Source organism: Lycorma delicatula, chromosome 1 (assembly GCF_047948215.1).
Source record: "Lycorma delicatula isolate Av1 chromosome 1, ASM4794821v1, whole genome shotgun sequence".
Taxonomy (NCBI): Eukaryota; Metazoa; Arthropoda; class Insecta; order Hemiptera; family Fulgoridae; genus Lycorma; species Lycorma delicatula.
The window spans coordinates 116566762-116590727 of NC_134455.1; the positions used below are offsets into that span (position 1 = coordinate 116566762).

The 23966-nt window shown below is 30.5% G+C and overlaps 1 protein-coding gene across 3 annotated transcripts in view; it reads right to left on the reverse strand.

Annotated features, from left to right (window-relative positions):
- The window catches only part of EloA (transcription elongation factor elongin A), a 126707-nt gene that overhangs the window by 12293 nt on the left and 90448 nt on the right, over positions 1 to 23966 (reverse strand). Inside the window, exons 9-10 of one of the 3 annotated variants that reach the window (XM_075359744.1) lie at positions 18724 to 18821; positions 15194 to 16406 (exon numbers count right to left, since the gene is read on the reverse strand). In XM_075359744.1, coding sequence (XP_075215859.1) covers positions 18751 to 18821 — 71 coding nt within the window. In that variant the 3' untranslated portion in view covers positions 15194 to 16406; positions 18724 to 18750. Of the gene's footprint in view, positions 1 to 15193; positions 16407 to 18380; positions 18822 to 23966 lie in introns of those variants that run through there. The other 2 variants (XM_075359735.1, XM_075359726.1) reach the window with 2 other exon arrangements.

Sequence of the window (23966 nt, forward strand, 5' to 3'; positions counted from 1 at the left end):
TTTGTTCATTACAGCAGTCTTCTTTACTGTGCGTGCGAGCGTGTGTGTATGCATTTTTGTTTTCCGTTCATTCGCTGAATTTGTCATTAAATTTTTTATTTTTACGGATTCATATTACAGTTCAGTACCTAAACTACAAAACTGTACAGTACGATGTTAGTTTAGTGTTCTTCCAGATACTGTGTATTAGTGTAACAAGGATGGCGTCGAAAAAAAAGAGACTTAATACAAAAATCAAAGTAATCGAAACCAGCGAAAAAGTCAAACTGTCCGTTAAAAATCATAGTCAAAAATATTGGCGTAGGTAAGACTCGAATCTGTGTAATTTAAAAAAAATAAAAACGAGTTAAAAACTGAATGGCTAAAAGGGAGCGGTTCAAATAAAAGGCATATGCGAAAGACTGTTAAGGGAGAAATTAACAACATTGTTTGGGAGTGCGAATGCAAGGAAGTTACCGATTTCAGGATTAATTGTACAGCACCAAGCAAAGGAAATTGCAGAGAAATTAGGTAGCACCAATTTCAGCGCGCTTCAAATGGTTGACTGGAAAGTTTTAAAAAGTGGCATCAAATTGTGTTTAAAGAAGAATGTGGCGAAGCTGAAGATAGGTGTGACTGGAAAACAAAACTTGCTATTTTGACTGAAAATTACGAACCTAGAAATATCGCAAACGGAAAGGAAACCGGACTTTTTTATTGTGATTACAGAATAAGACGACTTTGCTTGAAAGGAGAACGTTGTACAGGAGAGAAACATTCCAACGAAAGGTTGACAGTTTTTGTTGGCGGATTTACGACATAAGATCTGGAAAACCCTATCTTTATTAGAAAGGCTGATAAGCCGAGGTGTTTTATAAACATTAATAAAACAATCTTCCTACAATATGGAGATCTAAAAAAAATCATGGATAATGTCGCGTATTACGAAGTAGTTTAACACAAGAATGAAGCAGCAGAATAGACACGTTCCTTCTCTTTTTAGATAACGCCACATGTCATCCAGTTATTGTATTAAGCCATGTTAAATTAGCTTGGTTCCCACCAAATACAACAAGCGCTACCCAGCCTATGGACCAGGGTGTGATTAAATGTCTGGAATTACACTATCGTCGATTTTTAATGAAATCTCTGTTAGCAACTACTGAAACGGCACAGTCAACTACTCAACTGACTAAATCTACATCAGTGCTCGACGCTATAATTTGGCTGTAGTAAGTATTTAAATGCGTATCGACAGAGACGGTTCAACATCACTTCCAAAAAGCAAACTTTCAATTGCACACGGCTACAGAAACAGAATTTACGACGACATTGGATGACTTGCAGAAAGAACGGAACATTATGAACATATTATGAAAATATAATTGCTGAAGATTTTGTTAATATGGACAACTTATTAGAGACCTAGGCTAACACCGAGAATATAGATGAATTTATTGACCACCATCGAGAGAAAACTGACAAAGACAAAAGCGATTCCGATGACGACGACCGTAACAACAACGCTACAAGTGACGAACGATCATACAATGCAGCGTTATCCAACCAATTAGACCATCACGAATTTTCACTTAAGCAAATGATTCAGAGTTGTTTAATATAATTTGTAAAGCTAGAATGTTGACAGAAAACAGAGTAGCTGAAAATAAAGTTCAGTACAAAAAAAATAACAAATTTTTTTCTTATAATAAAGATTAAATTACATAATGAACAGTAATAAAGTACATTTATGTTTACTTATTGAAGCGTATTAGTTTAAGGTACTGAAATTCGTTAATCTTCAAAATTATCAGTTCCTAAATTTAAGATTTTTTTAAAATTAAAATTGTTCTCAATCCAGTATACTGTTCTGTACTTGCTAACATAGGATAGAAATAATGTGCCTACGAATTCGTTAACAAACTACTGTATAATCCACTGCTGAAAATGAAATGAGGTTTTGGTAATTACCCCATTTTTCAGTCTTTTTAATTGTATAGTCTGCTAGTTCATTTTTGTATTCACCGGAAAATATTTTCGGTCCTGTGAAATTCATTTTTTACTGTATTTATCTACCATGAATTTTTGAAGAACTGTGGCCAGAGTACTAAAGAATGGCATATTGACCTCTGTGAGGAGATAAGATAATGGCAATACTGAAATAAGGTAAACCCTGAGTTGTAGCTACCTATCGTCCAATATCATTGCTGAATATATATTGTAATTGTTAGAGAGGCTATTATACAATAGGATAAGAATAATAATTGTCAATAATTATTCTGCCAGCTGAATGGGCTGGCTTTAGAAAAGTTAGAAATTGTGCAGATCAGGTATTTATACTTACCTCTAGCACTGAAGGATTACAGAAAAAATTAAAAATTTTATGAGAAAAATATAAAATTTTAAAAAGTAAATATTAGTAAGCAAGTATTAAAAATTTTTTTTCTTTTTCTGTTGCCTCCGGAACCACAGTCAGGATTACTTCAGAGGATGGTATGTATGAATGTAAATGAAGTGTAGTCTTGTACAGTCTCAGGTTGATCGTTCCTGAGATGTGTGGTTAATTAAAATCCAACCACCAAAGAACACTAGTATCCATGATCTAGTATTCAAATTCATATAAAGGTAACAGCTGAAAAAACTCGGATGTCAATTTCTTGCTATAATGAAATTTGTAATTATAGCTATATATATAAATACACTCTGCTATTGTAATTATTTGAATATTTTGGACATAACACATCTATGTACCATACAACAGATAAATAAATTAAACTCGTAAAGATTGCCATAAAGGTTTGTTTTGTTATCAAGAGCATTAAATTGCAATGCAAATTTAAAGGAAAAATTATTAAAATTCTTATTCTTTAAATTAATTTCTTCATCAATGGGTGAAACAATGACTGTCAAGTGCCAAATGAGTGCTCCTAATTATTCAAATTTCTAGTACTTACAGAACTTCTACAGAAATAAAAACTGCCCTTGAATTTTATATATAAGATGAATCATAATTAGTATTTTAGAAATATGAGAAAAACAGTACTAGTACAGTAACAATTTTGCCCAATGGTTGAATACTATATTTTAGTGCTTAAAAAACAAAATTGTGTAGAGCAATTCTGGTTTAAATGTCATGATGTTCCAGAATATTTAGACTATAAAATTCCATCTGAAGCAAAAACAATAAGTAATGTCTGGAACAATAACTACTGATGACTGGAAATGTAATTGGGACACATTGAAGAGTGTCAATTAAATGACTTTCTTGAAGTACCATCTAACTGATAAACACATTTTAATTTCTATACTGGATCCTATATTAAAATTTCTATATTTAATTCACTTTAATTTAACCAGGTATCTGAAAAACAAAAAGCCATTAAACTTACCCGCTGGGCTTACAGAAGTATGCTAATGCCAATATTAACCTGTCTTTCAGTTAACTGTCACTAACTAAGCTTAGCTAACAAATTGAATTTGGACAATTGGTCATACCTGACCAGAATGCAGAACAAGCTACATAAGAAACAGAATGAGCAAGACTCATTCATGCCATCTCACCGGTCGGTTGATATGCCAAAGGATGTAAAAGTAAAAACCGCAAAAAAATAATTTACTGTATTCACTGACAATGCATGAATTATTAAATAAAATTAATAGCAATAAAGTAGCATTCACCCATTTTTAATATTATACAACATATACCAGACATGAAGAAATTGTTATATAAAAATCAGAACAGCAAAGAATTGCATAAGAAGTGCTATGTGTCAAATGGAATCAATGTTTTGAACAGTCTGAAAAAATGTTTAAATAAATAGGTATAAATTATATGGCCAAAAATGAAATTATAAAAATAATAAACAACGTGGAGAGCAATCAAATAGTAGTTCATGTGGCAAATGATTTACAACTGCAACAATTACTGAACAGTTGTGATTTACCAATTAATGAAAAGGATAACAATATTGTAAGTTTATCTTAATCAATGAATAGTTATTTTGCTTTTACAAAATTTCATTTGTGTAATTTTGATATATTAAAAATAGGGGAAAAGCGAGTATTATGGGACAGCAGTTAGTATGGGACTAAATCAGTTTTCTTTCTTACCGTATTCTATTGGCACTTGCAATGCAGTGTTCAGGTCTTATGAACAAGTAGTGTCAGTTGAAGTTGAACTGTAGTGCATGCAGGTGATAATAATTTTTCTGTTTCTTTCTGCCTCTCTGAGTACTGTGTATACTTCCAAGACCTTATGAACAGCTTTATGTAACTTGTATAGCACATTATTTATTTTATGTAATAATACTTAATTTAACTTTCTATTAGGAATCTTTCAAATATCATACCTCCTTCAGGTAAGACAACATTTTTTCATGTACATTCTCTGTCCGGTATTATGGGATATGATGTTTGCAGGTAGCATGGGGGGACCTATGAACAAATTTATTTTTTTTTCAGAGTAACATGCCGAAGTTCAAAAAGATGCCTGATGGATTTGGCTGGGAGAAGTGGTGTACTGAAAGAATGGAACTTGCTTTAAAAATGGTTATGGAGAAAAAATGATGATTCAAGAGGCAGTAAATAGCCATAATTCACAAAAAAATTCCTTTCACAGGAAAAACTGTCAAACTGTTGTCTACGGTGGAAGTGAACATGAAACCAGAACTAGGCTTTTATAAACCAACATTTGATGAAAAATATGGACAAGAGCTTGTTAAACGTATGAAAGAACTGGATACGATGTAAATGTGCCTCTCTCAAAAAAACATTTTTAAAGTTTGCTTATGATTTGACTGAGAACTTTAAATTACCGCACTAATTCAATTGTGAAAAAAGAGAGGTTGGAAAAGATTTTTTTTACAGTTTTATGTAAAACCACCCTGACTTATCTTACAGAAAACCCACAGTCAACTAGTACAATGTGTGCAGTGGCATTTAATAAACCACAAGTGTATAACATTTTTGGACAACTATAGATATTAAATGATGTCATTCATTTTGGCATTCACAAATTTATAACATAAATAAAGAATAACACACAAAGAATAAATAATTAAAAGAATTTAATGTCATATTGTACACTCAGAAAAACATTATTCAAATGTTAAGCATCCTCCTCACACAAGTCACAAATTACAACTGCTTGATAGAATTTTTATTAAACCATTTAAAAATGCGAATCACAGTGGTTGCAATTTATGGATATGGAAAATCCTGGGTAAAGGCTTATACAGATTATGACATTGTTGAACCGATTTCAGATCCATATAAAAAAGTGTGTAGAATGGAAATAGCTGAAAATGGTTTCAAATATACAGGTATTTATCTCTTAAACCTGAATGTGTTTTCCAATTTAGATTTTATGGGATGTTTAAATCTACCCTCAACATCAGTGCAATCAGATAAAGAACCAGTGACTGCTGATGAGTATGAAAACATTCATGCAGTTGTAATATTTAATCAGCTGAATCAAACACCAGTATATGAGAAGCGTAATATTTACTTCATGTATCAGTTAATGCATTTACTTCTGTGTTGAAACAGATCTCTCAATTTCCTTCTTGTAGTGAAAGGAGATTACATAGTCGAAAAAGAAAAACAGAAAAAAGTGAATTGCTCACTTCCATTCTGGTAAAGAATGCTCTCATAGAAAAAAGAGAAAAAAACATTGCAGCAATCGCAAAGAAGAAATTAAATTTAAATGAAATATTTAACACCAAGAAAAACTCAGTGTTCTAAAACGGTCAAAAAAGCAATCTATCAAAAGTGAACTGTGAATGCGACTGTAAACTGTGAGTAGAAAAAGTTTGAGAATTGCATACAATGTATGGAATTCAAGGACAGGCACATGAAGACTGTGCAGATGTATGAATATTCCCTATATTATTATTGTAAGTATTGTAAAATAAATACAAATTTGGAAATAAAAAGATTTGTAGAATATTAAATTAAGAATTAAAATTAAAATTTGTAATTTTTTTTAATGCATAACTAAACTGTTTGTACTTAAATAAAAATACTTTATTTCATATCCAGTATATATTTTCATTATATTTATGTTATAATTATTTTATCATACATAATGATCATGATATGATGATCATTAAAGATATGATAATGATATTTTATCATATGTAATGAATTTAGTGAATATTTTCATTAGTTACATTATAAGCTGGTTAGTACATCCCACACTAACTTGATTCAATGACCCATATTACCCAACAATTTCTACATTACCAATTTTTAAACATTTAGCACTACAATCATGAAGTTTACTAATGATAATATTGTTTTCACAATTTGCCATTAATTTTTACTTTATTATAACCTCAGAACAATTTCCAAACCTTCACTGTCCCATATTACTCGCCTTTCCCAGAATTCTTATTATCTTAATCAGTGTTTAATATTATTATTAATTATTTTTTATTATTATTATTATTATATTATTTTTCAATAATTTAGTAATTATTATTTTAATTACAGTACGAATGCATTAATCTAGACAAACAAGACTGCACCCAGTCTGGATCAGCGACATCCAGACTTACCAGTACTAACATTTTTATGTTTTTGGGTTAGGTTTTTTACAGAAACAAAATGATCCAAACAAGCATTAAAACTATAATATTGCTAATTTAATAAAAATAATTTTTTTATTGGCATAATATACTAAAATTATGTAAAACACTCGTAACAGTTTCATTTGTAAAAGTAAATTTATGAAAATTTTATTTACTTCTAATACAGGGGCCGGGACTCATGGCCAGGTCCTGTAACTCAGCTGCTTTGAGAGCCAGAGAATTGGTCCTGGTTATGTCCATTTGTCATATCAAATATAGAATTATAACTTATAAATATGTAAAACATTTACACTTGAAAAAAAAACAACATTAGATAAGAATTTTTTGCAATTTATTAAAGATCAGGCATGTAAGCCTCAATGTATATGTTCTTGTAAGGGTCTATTTTTAGTCACAAAAAAGGAGATAATGTTTGATTCAAACCGATGTGCCTTCCCTTTACAGATCCAAATATTTTATTAATTAATTAAATTTCATTTGGCTGTAACTCTGGAACCAGTGAAAATAAGTACCACTTATGACATTGAAAAGCTCTCAATGAGGGCTTATTATTGTACTTAGGAAAAGGTCCAAAATCCAAAGGTTTTGGACACTTTTGGTACAGTTGATTGCTATCAATACAGTATATACACTATATGATAGTATGATTGCAATCATACTATACAGTATGTATACAGGAAGTATTGTGATACTTCCATACATGGAAGTAAAAATTAATAACTGTATGACATATATTCATTTATCTTTTGTTTTAAATTTGAAAGTTGATTTAAGGCTGCATGATCTTGCAAACAAATTACAGATAAAAGCTCGCCAGCTGATGCGCCTTCCTGCTTCTCAAAATAGGTCAGCAGCTGCTCCAGCATATCATTCATTAGCTTTAGTGTGTTTTGTATTAATTGATTCTTCATTGTCTGAGCAATTGTCTTCTGAATCCTTTGAAGTTGATGTAGCCTACAAGCTTCTACGATATCATTACTAAGAATCTGATGTCATTGTTGCAAGAGAGAAGTGATGTCTTCATTCGTAACTTCTGGACAGCCTTTTAATTTTTTAAATAATGGACAAATCCTCATCCTTCGTAACAACAAAATCAGAAGAATATTATTTCATTGTTAAGGGGTTTGTAATATCGGATTATCTGGCCAAAGAGTTTTCCAGCATTTTACTAGGTTTTTTCAATTTCATTCAAAGCTTCAGCAGAATAATACATTACTGCCTTTCATATCAATTTTTTTTGAGAAGGTTTCCTTCTAGTGCCTCAAGTTGTTCTAATAGAGAATATCACTTTGTTTTTGTATCTTCGCTTTACGGCGTCTATTACACCCTGCTAAGCGGCTGTTACATTAGGTGGCAAAACATTTACAAAGATATAGTCAGATTTAAGGTGTTCTTCTGCTGGATGGTTTGGAGCATTATCAGTAAATAAAACTGCTTTCTCTTCTAATCCTTGATCTTTCAGCAAGTCTTTAACTAATGGAACAAACTTATTGGAAAACGTTTTTAAAAATTTTTCACTAGCGACATTAATTCCTGACAGATGTTCACCAGAAATTGCTAGCATCAGATACTATCACGTTCTTTTCATCTTGAAAGCCATCCAAAACTCGTTGTAAATGACAGGTTGCCATGTAATCTTTTGTTTACGCTTGCTTGTAGCCTTTGTTTGATCTGGTCTGGTCTTTGGGGTTGGACCTCAAAGAGAACTCCTTGTTTATGTTCTTTGACAGAACGATATGAATAAAGATTAATTAAATTTTTGTTCTTTGGCTTTTTTATGGTACCTCCACTTCCTAAACTGTCTTTTGCCACTGCCATTTTAGCACAAAAATCTTCAATCGAGCTCTTTTTTTTCAGTTGGACAAAGTTTGTTTCCTGATACCTAATTCATGTATAATATTTTTTGTTTATGTGTAATTCTCCCCTTTGTTTATATCATATATATATGTACAAATATATCTATATGATAAGTATATTTTCAGTTTTTGTTCCATAACAACTCTCACTTTTTTTTAAACATATTTACAAAAAACATTAAATGTTAACAGATAATAATAACACAGTTACATATTCAAAGAAGAAATCAACTAATAAAATGTATGGTAAAAACAATCAATACGGCAGACCAAATAAAAACTGATGCTAGGACACGATAACGGAAAGACAACAAATGAACTGTGTATTGTACAGTACTACATCCATACCGTGTTATACAGAGTGAGCAACATAAAAACGAACCCAACACTATATACGAAAGACTCTCACAAAACTTGCGTGACTAGTGAATGTATATGTTACTACTGATTGTTGCTGCCGTTTGCTAGGTGGTTATGTGTTAGTGCAGTACTGTGAATGCAGTTGTGTTTGTGTAAAATGCTTTATTCAATCCAGGAGAGGATAGTTACAGTTCAGGCCTATATTTCTTCTGGATCGTTTGAAGATTCATTTCAAGTATTCCTAGAAAAATTTCCGAATGCATGTATCCCAGCGAAGAATAGCATACACGATTTAGTTAAAAATGGCATACCACAGATTCGGTTTCAAATGCAAAATGAAATAGGCAAACTTCCATTACGACTCCACAGGCTATTGCCAATATTGAAAGAATTACTGCCAGTCCAAAAAAATCACTACCTAAGTTATCCCAACAATCTGGTGTTGAATACGCATCTTGACGTAAAATTCTTCCTGGATTAAAATTGAGACCATACCATGTTACAACTGTGCAACAACTGGAGACAACGAGCTGTCAGCAGAGAACAGTGGCCTCTACGTTCCCCAGAGTTCTCTACTTGTGAATTTTTTTTTTGGGGCTACTGAAAGGAGAGTTTATGCATCTAATCACCAGAATATTAAACTAAAAGTGAACATTCAATGAGAAATCAACGCAAATGACAATGTTTTGCGTCAGATGACTATCAATATCAGTCAAGAACAAAAGTGCACTGATGCCCAGAGTGGTCATTTTGAACATCTTTTGTAGCATTAAGGTAAATAAATGCAACATTTAAATTATGTTTTATGTTTTTCTTATTTAATTTATCTGTATCATTTGTAGAATTTCATTCCAATATAACCTACCGATTCTGCAGTAGTTATGTTATGGGTTTGATTTTATGTTAGTCACCTGAATTTTTGTAAACAGATAATCTAATTAAATTAAATTTTAAATAAATCTAATTTAACACACAATTTTTGAACATTACCAAGAATGGGAGAAAACTTCAAAAAAACAATTTATTCACTTGTATTAAATTCAATCATCAAACAATCAAAATACAAGAGGACATTTGGATTTTGGGGAGTGTTTGAACAAATTGTAGCATTCCAGAAAACCTTCAAACAGAATCAAACATAAAGATACAAACTTTATAGAATCAATTAATATTAACTGTTTCTTAAAAACAGGAAAATTAAAACATACAATAGATACTTTCAACAAACATAAAATAATAATCAGCTCTTCAAGAAAATAAATTTACCACTTTTAAACATAGTGGATGACATTGCCCAGAAAATAACTTGATCAAATTAAAGATATTTTCTGGATTTTATTTTTACTAAAGTTTAATCCACAGGTGATTATGCAGTATATTCTCACCTATTCTACATACCTATGGAACTTTCCCTATCATATAGGAAAGTCCATATTTTGCCATGTGGGATGTGCCAGGTTGAAGCTGGAGTAGTTTTAATTTCGCAAAGCTACAGAATTTATAAAAAAGTATTCCTGAGAAAGAGTTATGAAGAATGTCCCTCACCTTGGCTCTGGTTTTGCAATTGTAAAAGATATTCTGGATTCATTAATAAATTTAAATTGATAAATGCACAACTGGCAATTTTGACTATCAGAAGTATATACAACTGTTAATGCTCATTGCACCAATAAATCAGGATGTTGTACAAAACAAAAATAAAGAAGAGAAATTCTAGAGTGAGTTAAACAGCTATAAAAAATCCCTGAGAAATATAACATAATATTTGTAGGAAACTTTAATGTTCAGGTAGAGAAAGAAAAGGTGTATAGGGGAATAGCTGGTTAATATTCTGCACATTTAAAAACAAATAAGAAACGAATGAGATTAATATAATTATACAAAGCTCATGGTCTAGTTTTGAAATTAACTTTAAATGGTTACCAAAAAAGAAAACTACTTATGTCTGACCTAATCTAAGGATAAAATAGAAACAGCTAGACCATGTTGCTATAAAATGGAGCTTTCATAAAGATATCATGAATATTAAGATTGTTAAGAGTGAAAATAATCACTCTGACTACTAATTGTATAAAATAAAATTTAAAATCATTCCCAATAGTAAAAAAATTAAAAAAAAACAATACATTCAAAGATATGATTTAGAAAAATTAAAAGATGATCAAAAATTTAGAAAAATGTTAAATAATTGGAGTGAAATCTAAAAGACAATAATTAATGATACTGAACAAACTATCCCAAAAATTACAACAAAAAAATACAAATGGTGGAAACACAATGTGATAAAATAACACAAAGAAGCAAAGTATCTTGGAAGAAATAGAACCAGAATAAGAATGAAAATAATTATGAAGAATTCAACAGAACACGTAACAGAGTCATCAAAAAAATCAGAAGGATTAAAACAGATTACATAATGAATAACCTGAAATTGGTTAAAAAGAAAATTTTAGAAAAAAAATACTCACACTTTTTACCAAAACTTTAATCAACATTTGAGAAAATATTCCCTCCCGAGTTTATAATTTAAAGATATATTTCGCAATGAAGCACATAGTAATAAAGAAAAATATGAAGTGATGACTATTTTGAAAAAGTTCATAACTGTGAACTACCAAAAGAAAATTTAATTGTAAAAATAAAGTAGTCTCAAAAAATGATCTGCACATAAAAGATCAATCAAGCTCAAATGATCTGTACATAAAAGGTCCATAAAGCTCAAATGATCTGTACATAAAAGGTCCATCAAGCTCAGAAGATAGAACATGCAGTCAGAAAACTTGACAGCAATAAACCTTGCGGTGAGGATTCAATAAACATTGAATTTTGAAAAAATTCTCGGGAAGAGACAAAAAATCTTTAGAAAAACTTTTTAAGGAAATTTGGGAAAGAGAAAAATTTCTGGCGAATGGAAAACAACATTACTTCACCCCATACACAAGGAGACAAAACTGATCCAAACAACTATACAGGAATATCCTTCCTAAATGTTACCTACAAATCTTATCTACAATTCTTCTTGGAATATGTATGTTATTAAACAACTGGGTGAATACTAAGAAAATTTTAGAAGGTCAAGATCATGCGCAGAACAAATCTTCAGCCTCAAGAATGCAGTTGCTTATCAAAAACTAAGAAATAAAAACTATGTGATTATTTTTGTTAACTTCAGAAAGGCCTCTGATACAATAGGTAAAGAGTCTTTAATAATATTCTAAAAAAATTATGTGTAGTGAATGAAGTAAGAATCGTTATTAAAAATTCACTTACTGTTACTAAATCTAGAGCTAAGTTCATGGGAGAAATCTCTGAACCTTTTGAGATTAAAACAGATGTGAGACAGGGAGATGGTTTATTCAAATTATTATTTGAAAAAAAATATTTATGGAAAATATTAAAAATATCCAATGCAATTAAAAGTTGTAATGAAAAAATCTCCAGCATTAAAAATTTTAAATATCTTAAATGGAATTCTTCTGAAAATCTCATCAAAGAAAAAGGTATTAAAACTAGAATTGAAAAAAATGAATGTAAGTAAATGAATATAAGTTTTTACTTACACATAAGTAAAAATACTTATAATACGAAGTATTTATTCTGGAAAGCTAAACTCCAGTACTATACTATAATTCTTCCTGAAGCACTATGCAGCAGAAACCCTCAATTACAATAGTAAAGATTCAAGAGATAAACTTGAAATAGTAGAAAGACAAATTACAAGAAAAATACCTGGCCCAAAAGTCAGAGAGGATCATAAAGAATTAAAAAACATAAATAAAATTTTTGATGATAGGAATAAATTTAAAGATATAGTTAAAGTGTATGAAGATTTTCCATAAAAAGAAAAATGTGAAAACTTAAATGGAGCGACGAACAACAGTTCTGTGAAAAGATGAAGTACTGGGCTGAAAGAAAAGGGAAAACATCTAAGAGGAAAGTGAAAAAGTGAACCAAGATGATTTATCATAGCCTCCTAATTAATATGAATGTAACATCTGTTTGCAGTGATATCATGTTGTAAAATCAAATTCTAAGTCTGAGCAGAATTTGGACCTGATATGAATCTAGTTTTGGTGTTAATTTGAACATTAAGTTTCCATAACATGCTTTTATGTAAAACTTAACAATTACTGATGTTAAATTTAAATTAAACATTACAAAAAAACCTTTGTTTATCATCAGCTGCAGCACCTGCTTTAGATAATCAAATCTAGACATCATGCGAAAAAAAATGAATACTGGCAGTTGGTGGGTCACCTTAATAATGTAATTTGCCTTCAATTATACAGTCAACTAAAACAACTATCTTAGCAAAAATCCTCTAAAATGATTATTTCTGGATTCTATGACTACAAAATCTACACACACTACAAGTATCCCAAATTTAATGAAGAAAAAAAAATCATCCGAGTTTAAAAGTCAGGTTACATTTTATTGGTCAGGGGGATTCTGTGGTGTGCAATGTCAAACTTTTACTACTAAAACTATATAAAAAATATCATCAAAATTAATGATAAAGAATGGCTATTAAAGTAGGTACGGTCACACATTTGGGCTCTAAAAAGTTCTTATGAGAAGTTATGTACTACTCAAAATTAGTTTTTATTAAAGAATATTTAGAAGAGATCTACTTTTTTTTTGTAATTCTAATCTTTGTAAAGATTATAAGGCACTTTTTTTACATATTGATAATGCTTGTGTTAAATATTGAAAATTAAGAGCTGTAGACTATTGCATTTAAACTGATTACAATTAATTATTTAAGAAAAACTGAAAAAAAGAAGAAATTTACTTTGTTACTTAAAATAATTTTTAAAACTAAATTAATATAAAATTTAATGTGTAAAATAATCAATGGGCATTGTAGTTTCAAAGATTACCAAATATATGGTAAAAACTAAAGATTATCTTCATAGACTTCTAACCTTACATATTTAACAGTTCGATAGATATCAGACAACTTAATCCTGGTAATTCAATAGTTTAACAAGAGTTAAACTCTTGGTTCATCAGACAGCATCAAAAAATAGATTTGCCACATAACATTGGAATATATAACAATTTTAGTCATATCATTGCCACGAAAATCACATAACTTGTTTCTCTAATAGTTTCTTAGAGTATTAAATATATTTTTATGATAAATATAGTTTTATCTCTTTATCCCTTCAGTATCCATGGGAAAGAATGTGTACGAGTTGAAATTCTCAGTTGCAGTGGCGGGTCGTGTATAGGCACAGTAGAACTGCAGCACCCCTATTTCCACTTGCTATTATCGATAACATTCAATATAATGGAGTCCTTTTTTCTTTATACTTGCAAAATATATAATCCTTAAGCTTAAAATCTCCCAATTTATGAAAAAGATACAAAAATCTTTATATGGAACTGTGCACTTCACATTTCCCGCAGCATGGTGTTTGGTTGTTGTGCGCATGTGCACATAGGAAGCCACATGCGTGGCTGCGAGGGAGGGGGAGCACTATAGTTCCCACAGTGCCAACCCTGGTGTGCTGATGGAAAGTATTTTTTCTTTACTTTGTTTGTTCCCTTTTCTAGTTTAGTCGGTGGAAGGAATATGAAAGTGTTTTAGTTGTTTTTTCAGTAGTGATCAGAAGATGGCCAAAAGCAAGAGCTTTTGACTATTGACAAATCCGTCCAAAAACATGCTGGAAGGCGAAAGAGAAGGTAATTAGTAAAAACTAATTATGTATTTATTTCTGTGTACATAGAAATTTAAATTAAGCACTACTGGACTATAATGTTTTCAAGCGAACGTTAATAAGTTATTATCTAATAATACTTTTACAATTGCAGCCAGCCGCATCCAATAATAATAATAATTTGGTTAAACCAAATACAGTCTTTAAGCACAATGTGCTTAAAAACCATATCCTTGAATGTGATAAAGTTTAGAATTAGATTACTATCCTGCTTCCAGCTATTCTAGTTGATTAATTTTTTTTCAGATTTTTAATTTTTTAATTTTCTGAAGCAGCACCCCCACTAATTTTAGCTACGAGCTGCCAGTGCTGAGTTGTCTATTTATTTATTTATCACATAGTGCTTGTTTAATGTACATCTTATAAATATTTTTACTGTTTAAATTTATTTTATTTTTGCTTTACTAACATTCATTTTCAATATTTAAAAGACAAGAGTATGAATTTAATCTTTTGCAAAACTAAGATGAAGGTTCTCTTATTTAACAACTGAATTCATTGATAGAAGATATAGTTTTATATTTTTGCACATCAAAAAGGGTTGCACTGAAATTTTCAAGAAAAACAAAATGACTATAATACTGTAATTATTAGAAATTAAAAAGCATTTTAATTAATTACGAGGGTGAATCAAATACAAACAGTATATATTTTTTTTAATTTATTGATTAACAATATACACAATTCATACCTACATCATTTTTCTATATAGTTTCCTACACGATCTATACACTTTTGCAGATTTGGAAGCTTCAATATGCCTTATTCATGAAAAGATTGAGGATGAGACATTAACCAATTGTGCACATGCTCCTCGATGTCTTAACTGTTTTCAAATCATTCCCCTCAAAGCAATTCTTTCAAGAGCACAAACAAAAAATAGTCACAAGGGGACAAATATGGACTGTAGGGAGGGTTGTTTCCCAGTGCATTTTTTCCAATTTATCCCTTGTCAAAATTGCAGGTACAGCTTGGCATTGTCATGGAGAAAGATGACATCTCTGATGGGCATATCCTAGCTTTTGTTGACTGTAGCAGCTGACAATAGCATTCACAGTTCATTGATTGTGGAGAAAATCAATGAGTAAAACTCCCCTTGAGCCATAAAAAATTGTTGCAAGAACTTTTCTGGCTAACAGATGGATTCTGGCCTTCACTGGGCAGCCTCCATCCTTCCTTCGCCACTCCTTACTAGCAATCTTTGTCTCCGAAGTGTAATGATGGACCCTTATCACATGTGATGATGTGCCTCAAAAAACTGTCCCCTTCTTGCCGAAATCGATTCAGAAGTCTCTCCCAGGTGTCCAACCTGACCTGTTTTTGATTTTCAGTCAACAACGTTGAACCCATAGAGCACTCCCACAGTTGATACCCACTTCTGATATGATTTCTTCAACAGTGATCACCTTCGATAAGCTATTGAACGGCATGGATGTTGTCAGCTGAAACTTGACCTTGGGTGTCACCTTGGCTGTGAGACTTGACCTTGGGGAGGATCATGACTTTTGTTTTCTACACTTTCTCGCCCATTCTTAAATTGTCTGGCTCTTGTATACACTTGGTTCTGTGGTAGTGTAGCTTCCCCAGATTGTACAAGTTAAAATTATTGCGGGTTTAACACACCTTCATTAGTTAAAACCTTTATGATTATACATTGTGCAACAGATGATGGAACCTCTTGCTCACTCACAGCTGTACCAATGACAGAGCAGAGTGGAGGAGCTAACCAAGCTGGTTACTCCTCTTTAACACACTGAACATTAACGCCCCATTTTGCCATCTAGCTAGGAACTGCTTGCTGTGTAGAATAGCAAATTACCATTAAATTTGATTCATCTTCATATATGTCAAAAAATAAACATATAATATTTTATGAGACTTTTATTGTGTAATGAAACCTATTAAAAAAAAAAATGCCTTCACAATTTGAAAAAAATAAGAGTTAAGTATTAAATGAGAATCTAATAGATTAACTTAAAGTAATAATGTTAAAAATATTTTTTGAAATACTTTCTGCATTAAAATATTCTAAATTACTGCATTAACATAATTACATTTTAAGTAAGGTCTAATTGATGAATGAAAAAGGAATTTATTAAAAAAATGAAGAGTTTTAAATTGGTAATATAGGACATGCCCTGAAAGTAACCAGACTGATACTGTCACTCAGTTTATTCAAGATATGAGCAAATACATTTATAATAGGCTCTTGAACAACCTTTTGAAATAGGCTCTTTGTACAACCACACAGCACTCCCAGTGATGTTTCCGTTGCTGGTAAGCTTTCATGAACTACTTTTGCAGGATATTGTGGAGGTTCCTCATCACGGCATCTTTAACAGTTTCAACTGTCACAAATCACTGTCCTCTCGTGTCTCTTTTCAGCCAGGGAAACAAAACAAAGTTGCAGGGACACAGTTGGGGCAGTTTCTTGTTGGAGAATCCACTGTGGGAGATTTTGGGATGGCTGCTAATGATGTGTTTTCAAAGTGTTGCCAGCACTTGGACATAAGAAATTGCAATCACTGTTGTTGCAGGGGAGGACAAACTCTTTGTGGTGATCCCTTTTGAATTGTAGAACAAAATGAACATCGTTTTCATCTTGGTCTTTGGATCATACACATGCTACATAAAGTTTGGCTCTTTTGCCAAATGCTCCAACAATTTGCAACACATTGTCACTCGTGTTTGTTTGTTGAGGTCGGTCAGAACTTTTGACACAAACTTTTTACATACCCAATTCATTCACCAAAGTTTTGTAAACTTGCATTTTTGGTTACTTTAGCTCATCCAAAACTAATCGCTTACTTACATGTTGATCATTGTTCAAAAGGCTGCCCATATGATCTACAATTTCTTCAGTTCTCATTGTGGACAGTCGACCCTTCTTTTTTCATCCTGAACATCCTCTCTTTCCTCTTTGAAGGCCTAATGCCAAGTAAAAACCTGTGTTCTTTATAGGCACTCACTCCCGAAGGCTGTCTGTAACATATGAAATGTCTCTGTTCCAGATTTTTTGAGTTCCACATGAAATTTTATGGTGTACCATAGCTCAATTGAACGCTGAATTTTTTCTTGTGACATGTCACTTGTATAAAGGTTCACTAGATTCACAATCCATTCGCACTCATTGGTCAGAGCAAACTGTGGTTAGTGGCAATGTATTGATAAGACACCTCACAATATTTCCTTATACGTTTTTCCACCCACTGCGCTTGTGTGATGCACCAGAGCCAATGCAGTTACTTTCAGGACCAATCCTGTATTATGTCCTGAATAACATGCTGTTTTTGATCTCATTCTGCTAAAAAATCTCATTAAATAAAATAAAGGAAAAAAGGTATTGAAACCAAATTTATTTCAGTCTTTATTCTAGTGGATCATATACTAATAACAGTTATTATAAAAACTATAAACCATCAGTAATTTTTCACAACCTGTTCAAAATAATTTTCCAATTTAATATAATCATTGTAATAGAAAAGATTACTGTGATTTATATTTATCTTTTTTTAAAACTTATAGTAGATAAGATACAAATGACATAATTAACAAAATTGTTAATTATAACAAAATAATTATACGATATATAACTATGATGAATATTACACACCTTTTAGAAGAGGAAATAAAATACTTATGATAAATCAATATTTTTTAATTATTAGACTCAAAAAAAAAAAAAAAAACTGAATAAAAATAGATTAAAAGACACTTACATATTTGATATCAAATGTAAATACTGGTATAAATACTTGATATCAATATTTATAATATGTAAATATTACAATAAATAAATTTATATATGTATACACATGCAACATAAAATTCGATACATGTGCAAATTCAGGTCAAGAATAAATAAAGCAGCATCATGTACTCAATGTGTTTAAGAAATATTACTCATAAGACTTGATAAAAGACTTAACCATAAACATCAGAATATGTTTAAATGTAAGAGATTGAAGAACATTGATGTTTCTATTATTTGTAAATAAAATAATGCTTAAAAGTATAAAAGATTTTACCATTCTAAAATCAATTTTTTTTTGTATCAAAACTTTTTTTTTGATAGTTTTTGTAAATATAATATTTTTGTAGTTCTAGAAATAAAAATAAATGGATTCTAAAAATCCTTCATATTCAATAATTCTTATAACAACAGTATAAATAAAAATAAAAATGAAAGTTCTTATTAAAATAAGAGTAATTTACATTAAAAAGAAAATGCAACAAATATTTTCATCGCTTGAATCGATTTCCTTTCATCAACTGTAATGTTTTCATCATTAGTGGTGCTTTCTTCTTTTTAACTGAAACCAAAATATTATATAAAACAATTTCAAATTTTACATAATCAGAAATTATTTCAATTTCATGTTCTAAAAAAAGATTTTTAGAGCGCGTATTCTCCTATTGGATACAATGTGGATGCTATATTGGTATTTCATGTTTTCTATTGTTCCTGTGATTTTTAAAAATAAACATTAGGAGAGTTTCGATAGAACGTTTTATATCTAAGATTAAAAGCTTTAAAAAACTGTTCAGTAGGGTTCAGTCATCTCCTGTTTAAGACTGTCTTTAAAACATATCCTTGGATATTAAGAGATCCTAAAGTAGTTTCGTATGCAGTCCCACAAATTAACAGTGAGACATTATTAATGATTGAATGAAGATGAAGTACATTTACCTTAGTTCATGGGGCCCAGGATTCTTCTTTGGATGATGACATAGTCTACTATTTCTGTGTCATTTTGAACATCACATAATCATACAAACTGTTTCCTCAATTTGAAATAAGTGGTGAATTAAGGAGGTGCTCTGCCTTTGGCACCAACAGGGCTAAGTTTATTCATGGGCTTTGCTCTGCTTATTGTGTCAAAAGCCTTTTATAGTTCTAACATTTCTACACAGCAATTTTGTTTTGCAACTGATATCGTTACTTATGTCTTTATTAACCATAAACATCAATCATATTTCTGTTCACTCTAAATCTATGATGTTCGTTGCCATTATGTTTTAGATGAATTTGCAACTATTCCTTGTCAATTTTTTCTAAGATCTTAGAAAAACACAAAGTGAGAGATTGCATGGTAATCACTTTAGTTATAAAATGAGTAAAAATATAAAATAGTAAAATCACTTTATAAAATGGGACTGTTTGTGATGGCAGATTTGAATAAATGTTACTTTTTGGACATACCTCCTTTTATTGATACTGATTAACCTTTTTCCAAGATATCAGCATATGAAAAAAATCAAAAAAATAATTAACAGTTGGCTTTTTCAAACAAATCACAGGTTAACCAAAAATATCAGAACAATTGTTAATTGTCACATGCACTGTACTATTGCATTCATTTAAACATTTCCGTTTTAACTATGTTTAAAAGTGATGTGTATAAATATAAAAAGAACATTTCTGCCATAATTTTTTTAATTTTAATGAGCTGTTTCAACTAGGCAAAATAATGTAAAATTACTTTTATTCATATTTAAAGCCATATTTGAGCAAAAAATAAATTTTTTCAAGGCAAAATTTAGATGTTATTAAAACTTCTTCTTCCTTTGATGCTTGAAAAGTTAAGGTTGCATCATCATCAGCAAAGCAGATAATTTAGCACATTCAACTGCTCTAATTACATTAGGAAGATGGGACAAAAGGGACTGAGCCTAGAGTAATTTGATGAGGCAAAACCACAATTCAATACCTTCAGCTCACTCCCAGGCCTCAGATCTCACAAATTTGACTTCAGTCAATTTGATAACTACAAAATACATGAAAATACATGCCTTTAATTTCCTTGTAATCTAGAAATCATTTTGTAGTGGAGGAATAACGGCCTTAGATAAATCAAGAAATATTACCAAAGTCCTACTATTACAATAAAAATATTCATAATTTGGCTAGTCAGTTCTACTAAGGCATCTTCTACACTTTTTAAGTTTGAAATCCAAATTAATGTTTATTTATTATTCTAAGTTCATCTAGATATTTTATAAGTGTCTTATTTTAACCAGTTTTTTCTATTACCTTTAAAAGTGAAGTGAAGTAGACTAATGGGGTCATAATTTTTGTCAAAATTTGTACAAGCGTTTTTCTGGTAAGCTTGAAGCAATTGGGAAAATGTTCCGCATTAAAACAAAGAATAAAAATTTCAACTGAGGGCTTAGATATAAAACTGAACTATTATTCTAAAACATTATTAAATATATCATCCACCCTCAGCTTTGTTATTGGTTAAAGGTTTTTATAACATTATATACTTCCTGTTAATTAACTAGTTTGAAATTAAAGAGCCTACCAAGTATAGGATTCTTAGGAGGCGGCAAATCAACAATCACAATTGTCATTTCTGATTTTTAACCTGGGAGGAGAGTCACATAACATTACTTATAAAGAATTCTAAACCATATTAACTTAGCAAAAGCTACTCTTGTAAATGATTGGACTTACTCAGTAAGTCAAGTTTAATATCTTTCCAAAATAGTATAATCATAATGACCCTTAAATTATTCTAAATAATTTTCAAGTTTTATGATTAAAAAGATTACTCCAACAAGGATATTGATACACAGAGGACAGCTGTTTTTAGTCCTTTGAAAATTCTTCAAGTTATAACGAATCTTAAGGGGACAAATTCAACTGAATTTTCAATTCACCATTATTTTTACTTATTTCTCTTTAAGTTTTCCAAAAATTTCCCAAATAAACTGCTAATTGTTTGAATGAGAAATGATTTGCTTTCCAATTTATTTCATTATGTTTTTTTCTGCTTAAATGAATCTTTGCAGTCATTGCATTTCTTCTAGCTCTTAGGACTCCTTTGATATAATTTTTTTCCAGTAAGGTCATTACAATGCCTATCTTACTGTATATAAAAAAGGTTGTAGAGTTATCCATATGCTCACTCTGATACAAATCAATTTAGTTATTATTTAAAATTACATACATGTAAGCAAATTTAAATTGAAGATTATTAAATTCCATAAAAAATACATAGGTTTATATACATTTTTGAACTATAATTTAATCAGTTATGAAAATTATCAATTTATGCATTTATTTTCATGACTAATCAAGCTTCAAATGATTGAATAAATAACACTCTAATGCCACTATCTTAACAATCCAAAAATAATAAAGAAGTTAACCACTGCAAAAATAAGGGCAATACTCACATTGATGAAAATAATTTAATGTTCTTTTAAAATCCTCAAACATATGGGGCATCATAAATTAACTAGCGATGAACTTTATTCAGTTGATAAATTTATTTTCTTATATACTTTCTTTTCCCTGTTTAGCCTCCGGAAAATTACCATTCAAATAATACTTCAGAGGATGAATGAGAATGATATGTATGAGTGTAAATGAAGTGTAGTCTCGTGCAGTCTCAGTTCGACCGTTCTTGAGATGTGTGGTTAATTGAAACCCAACTACCAAAGAACAAGTATCCATGATATCTAGTATTCAAATTTGTGTAAAAATAACTGGCTTTACTAGGACTTGAATTCTGGAACTCTCGACTTCCAAATCAGCTGATTTGGGAAGACAAGAGTCTTCCCAAATCACCACTAGATCAACCCGGTGGGTTATTTTCTTATATACTAGATAATCTGCATGAATATTTTACATTATTAAGCTACAGGAGCAATGACAGTAGGAAATGTTAGTTTATGGCTTCATTGATTATTCTTCATCTCTCTTTTTTTTAAGCTTTTTTCTTTAATGTATTTATTCTTTTAAAGAAAAAAACAAATTAAACCTAATAACACAAAACACGTACTAATATTAATTTAACTTCTCTTTCTACTATTACGAGAAAAAAAAAATTTTCAAGAGACATTGGTATTCATTTTACATGACTGCCCAAAAAGGAGTGTAATATTTTTAGGGTGTATTTATAGATGTATACATACATCTTATACATATTTGTTTCTGCAGCAGCTCAAAGGCTTAAGAAATTTATATGTATGACCTCACGTTGGAATCGTTATCTTATGGGGAGTACCACAGGCTATATAAATATGTATATATGTATGTTTAATTTTAACTAAAAGGCCAAAAAATCAAATATATGATTCTAAATAGATAATCAATAGTATTTTCTGTATCGATTTATTTGTGTCAAAAATAGTTTTGCTTTAAGATCTCTATGAAATTGAATGAATGAATTACAGTGTAGTAAAATTTATTAATTTATTCTATAATTATTATTACAGTTATTATTTATTGTTTATGAACTATTAAGAAAAAAAATCATATGATTTTTTGATGGGTAGTATGTTCAATCATGTAAGCATGTTCTTTATTCTTGCTCTTATTTGTTGGTGTTGCTTCATCTTATTACTGCTAAATATTAACTAATAATCCCTTTCTTTTATTAATAAGATTAATAAATAATAATAATAAATAAATAAAAATAATGTAACTTAGAAATTAAGTAATCTGTAAATTAATTAACAACAGACTGCTTCTAGTGGGAGAGAGTCGTGGAGGGTGCTGTGTGCAGCCGCTCCACCATTGGTCCCCATTGCACCACAATTTTATTGTTAAATATTAACTAATAATCCCTTTGTTTTATTTAATTTTCATAACTGTTTTTATTATTTACACAACTGCCCAAAAAGGACTGCAATATTTTTAGAGTGTATGTATGTTTGTTCCACTGTAGCAGCTCAATGACTGAACTGATTTAGATCAATGAGGCCCCCCCCCCCCTGTGTTAGGTCCTTATATTTCCGAGAGAGTCATAGGAGATATATATGTATTATATAAGTATGTATGTATTTATATAATATATATGTAGTAGTGGAGATTTGCCAGTTGAAGGACAACCTTTAATGAATTGAATTAATGAACTGTGAGCCTCTAGAATTGTGTGAGCTGGGTTTGAACTGAATGATCTAATCAATTGAATGAATACTATTACAAAAATAATAGAATTAAATAATTTTTGTTTAATAACAATGGGCTTCCTGTGGGGATTGCGTGTGAGGATAGAGTGGTGAGGTGATGTGAGCACTTCATGCAAGGCTAAACCAACCATCACCATCTATTGGTAATAAATGGGATGCTTCTGGGGCGCTGTTTTGGAAGATGCAATGGGATGCTCTTATAATATCTCTGCAAACAATTATCTGGTTTTCAAAATTCTAACAGGGTATTTGTTAATAGGTTGAGGGCTAACTTTTGCATGCATCACATACAATCCTGATCTAACAGATCACGGTTATTCAGAAATATTGTTATATCTTCACAACCAAGCTTCTGATTTTCAAAACTGAAATGGGGTATTTGCTAGCTTAATACAAAAACATAATTGATCCTAACAAGAAAAAAATGTTTGTCAGCTTTTTTTTTTTTTCAGCAGTTGTGTTTTTAATTTTTAATAGTTATCTCTTGTTACTGAATAAATTAAGTTTACCTGAACTTTAAAAATTTCTTTATTAAT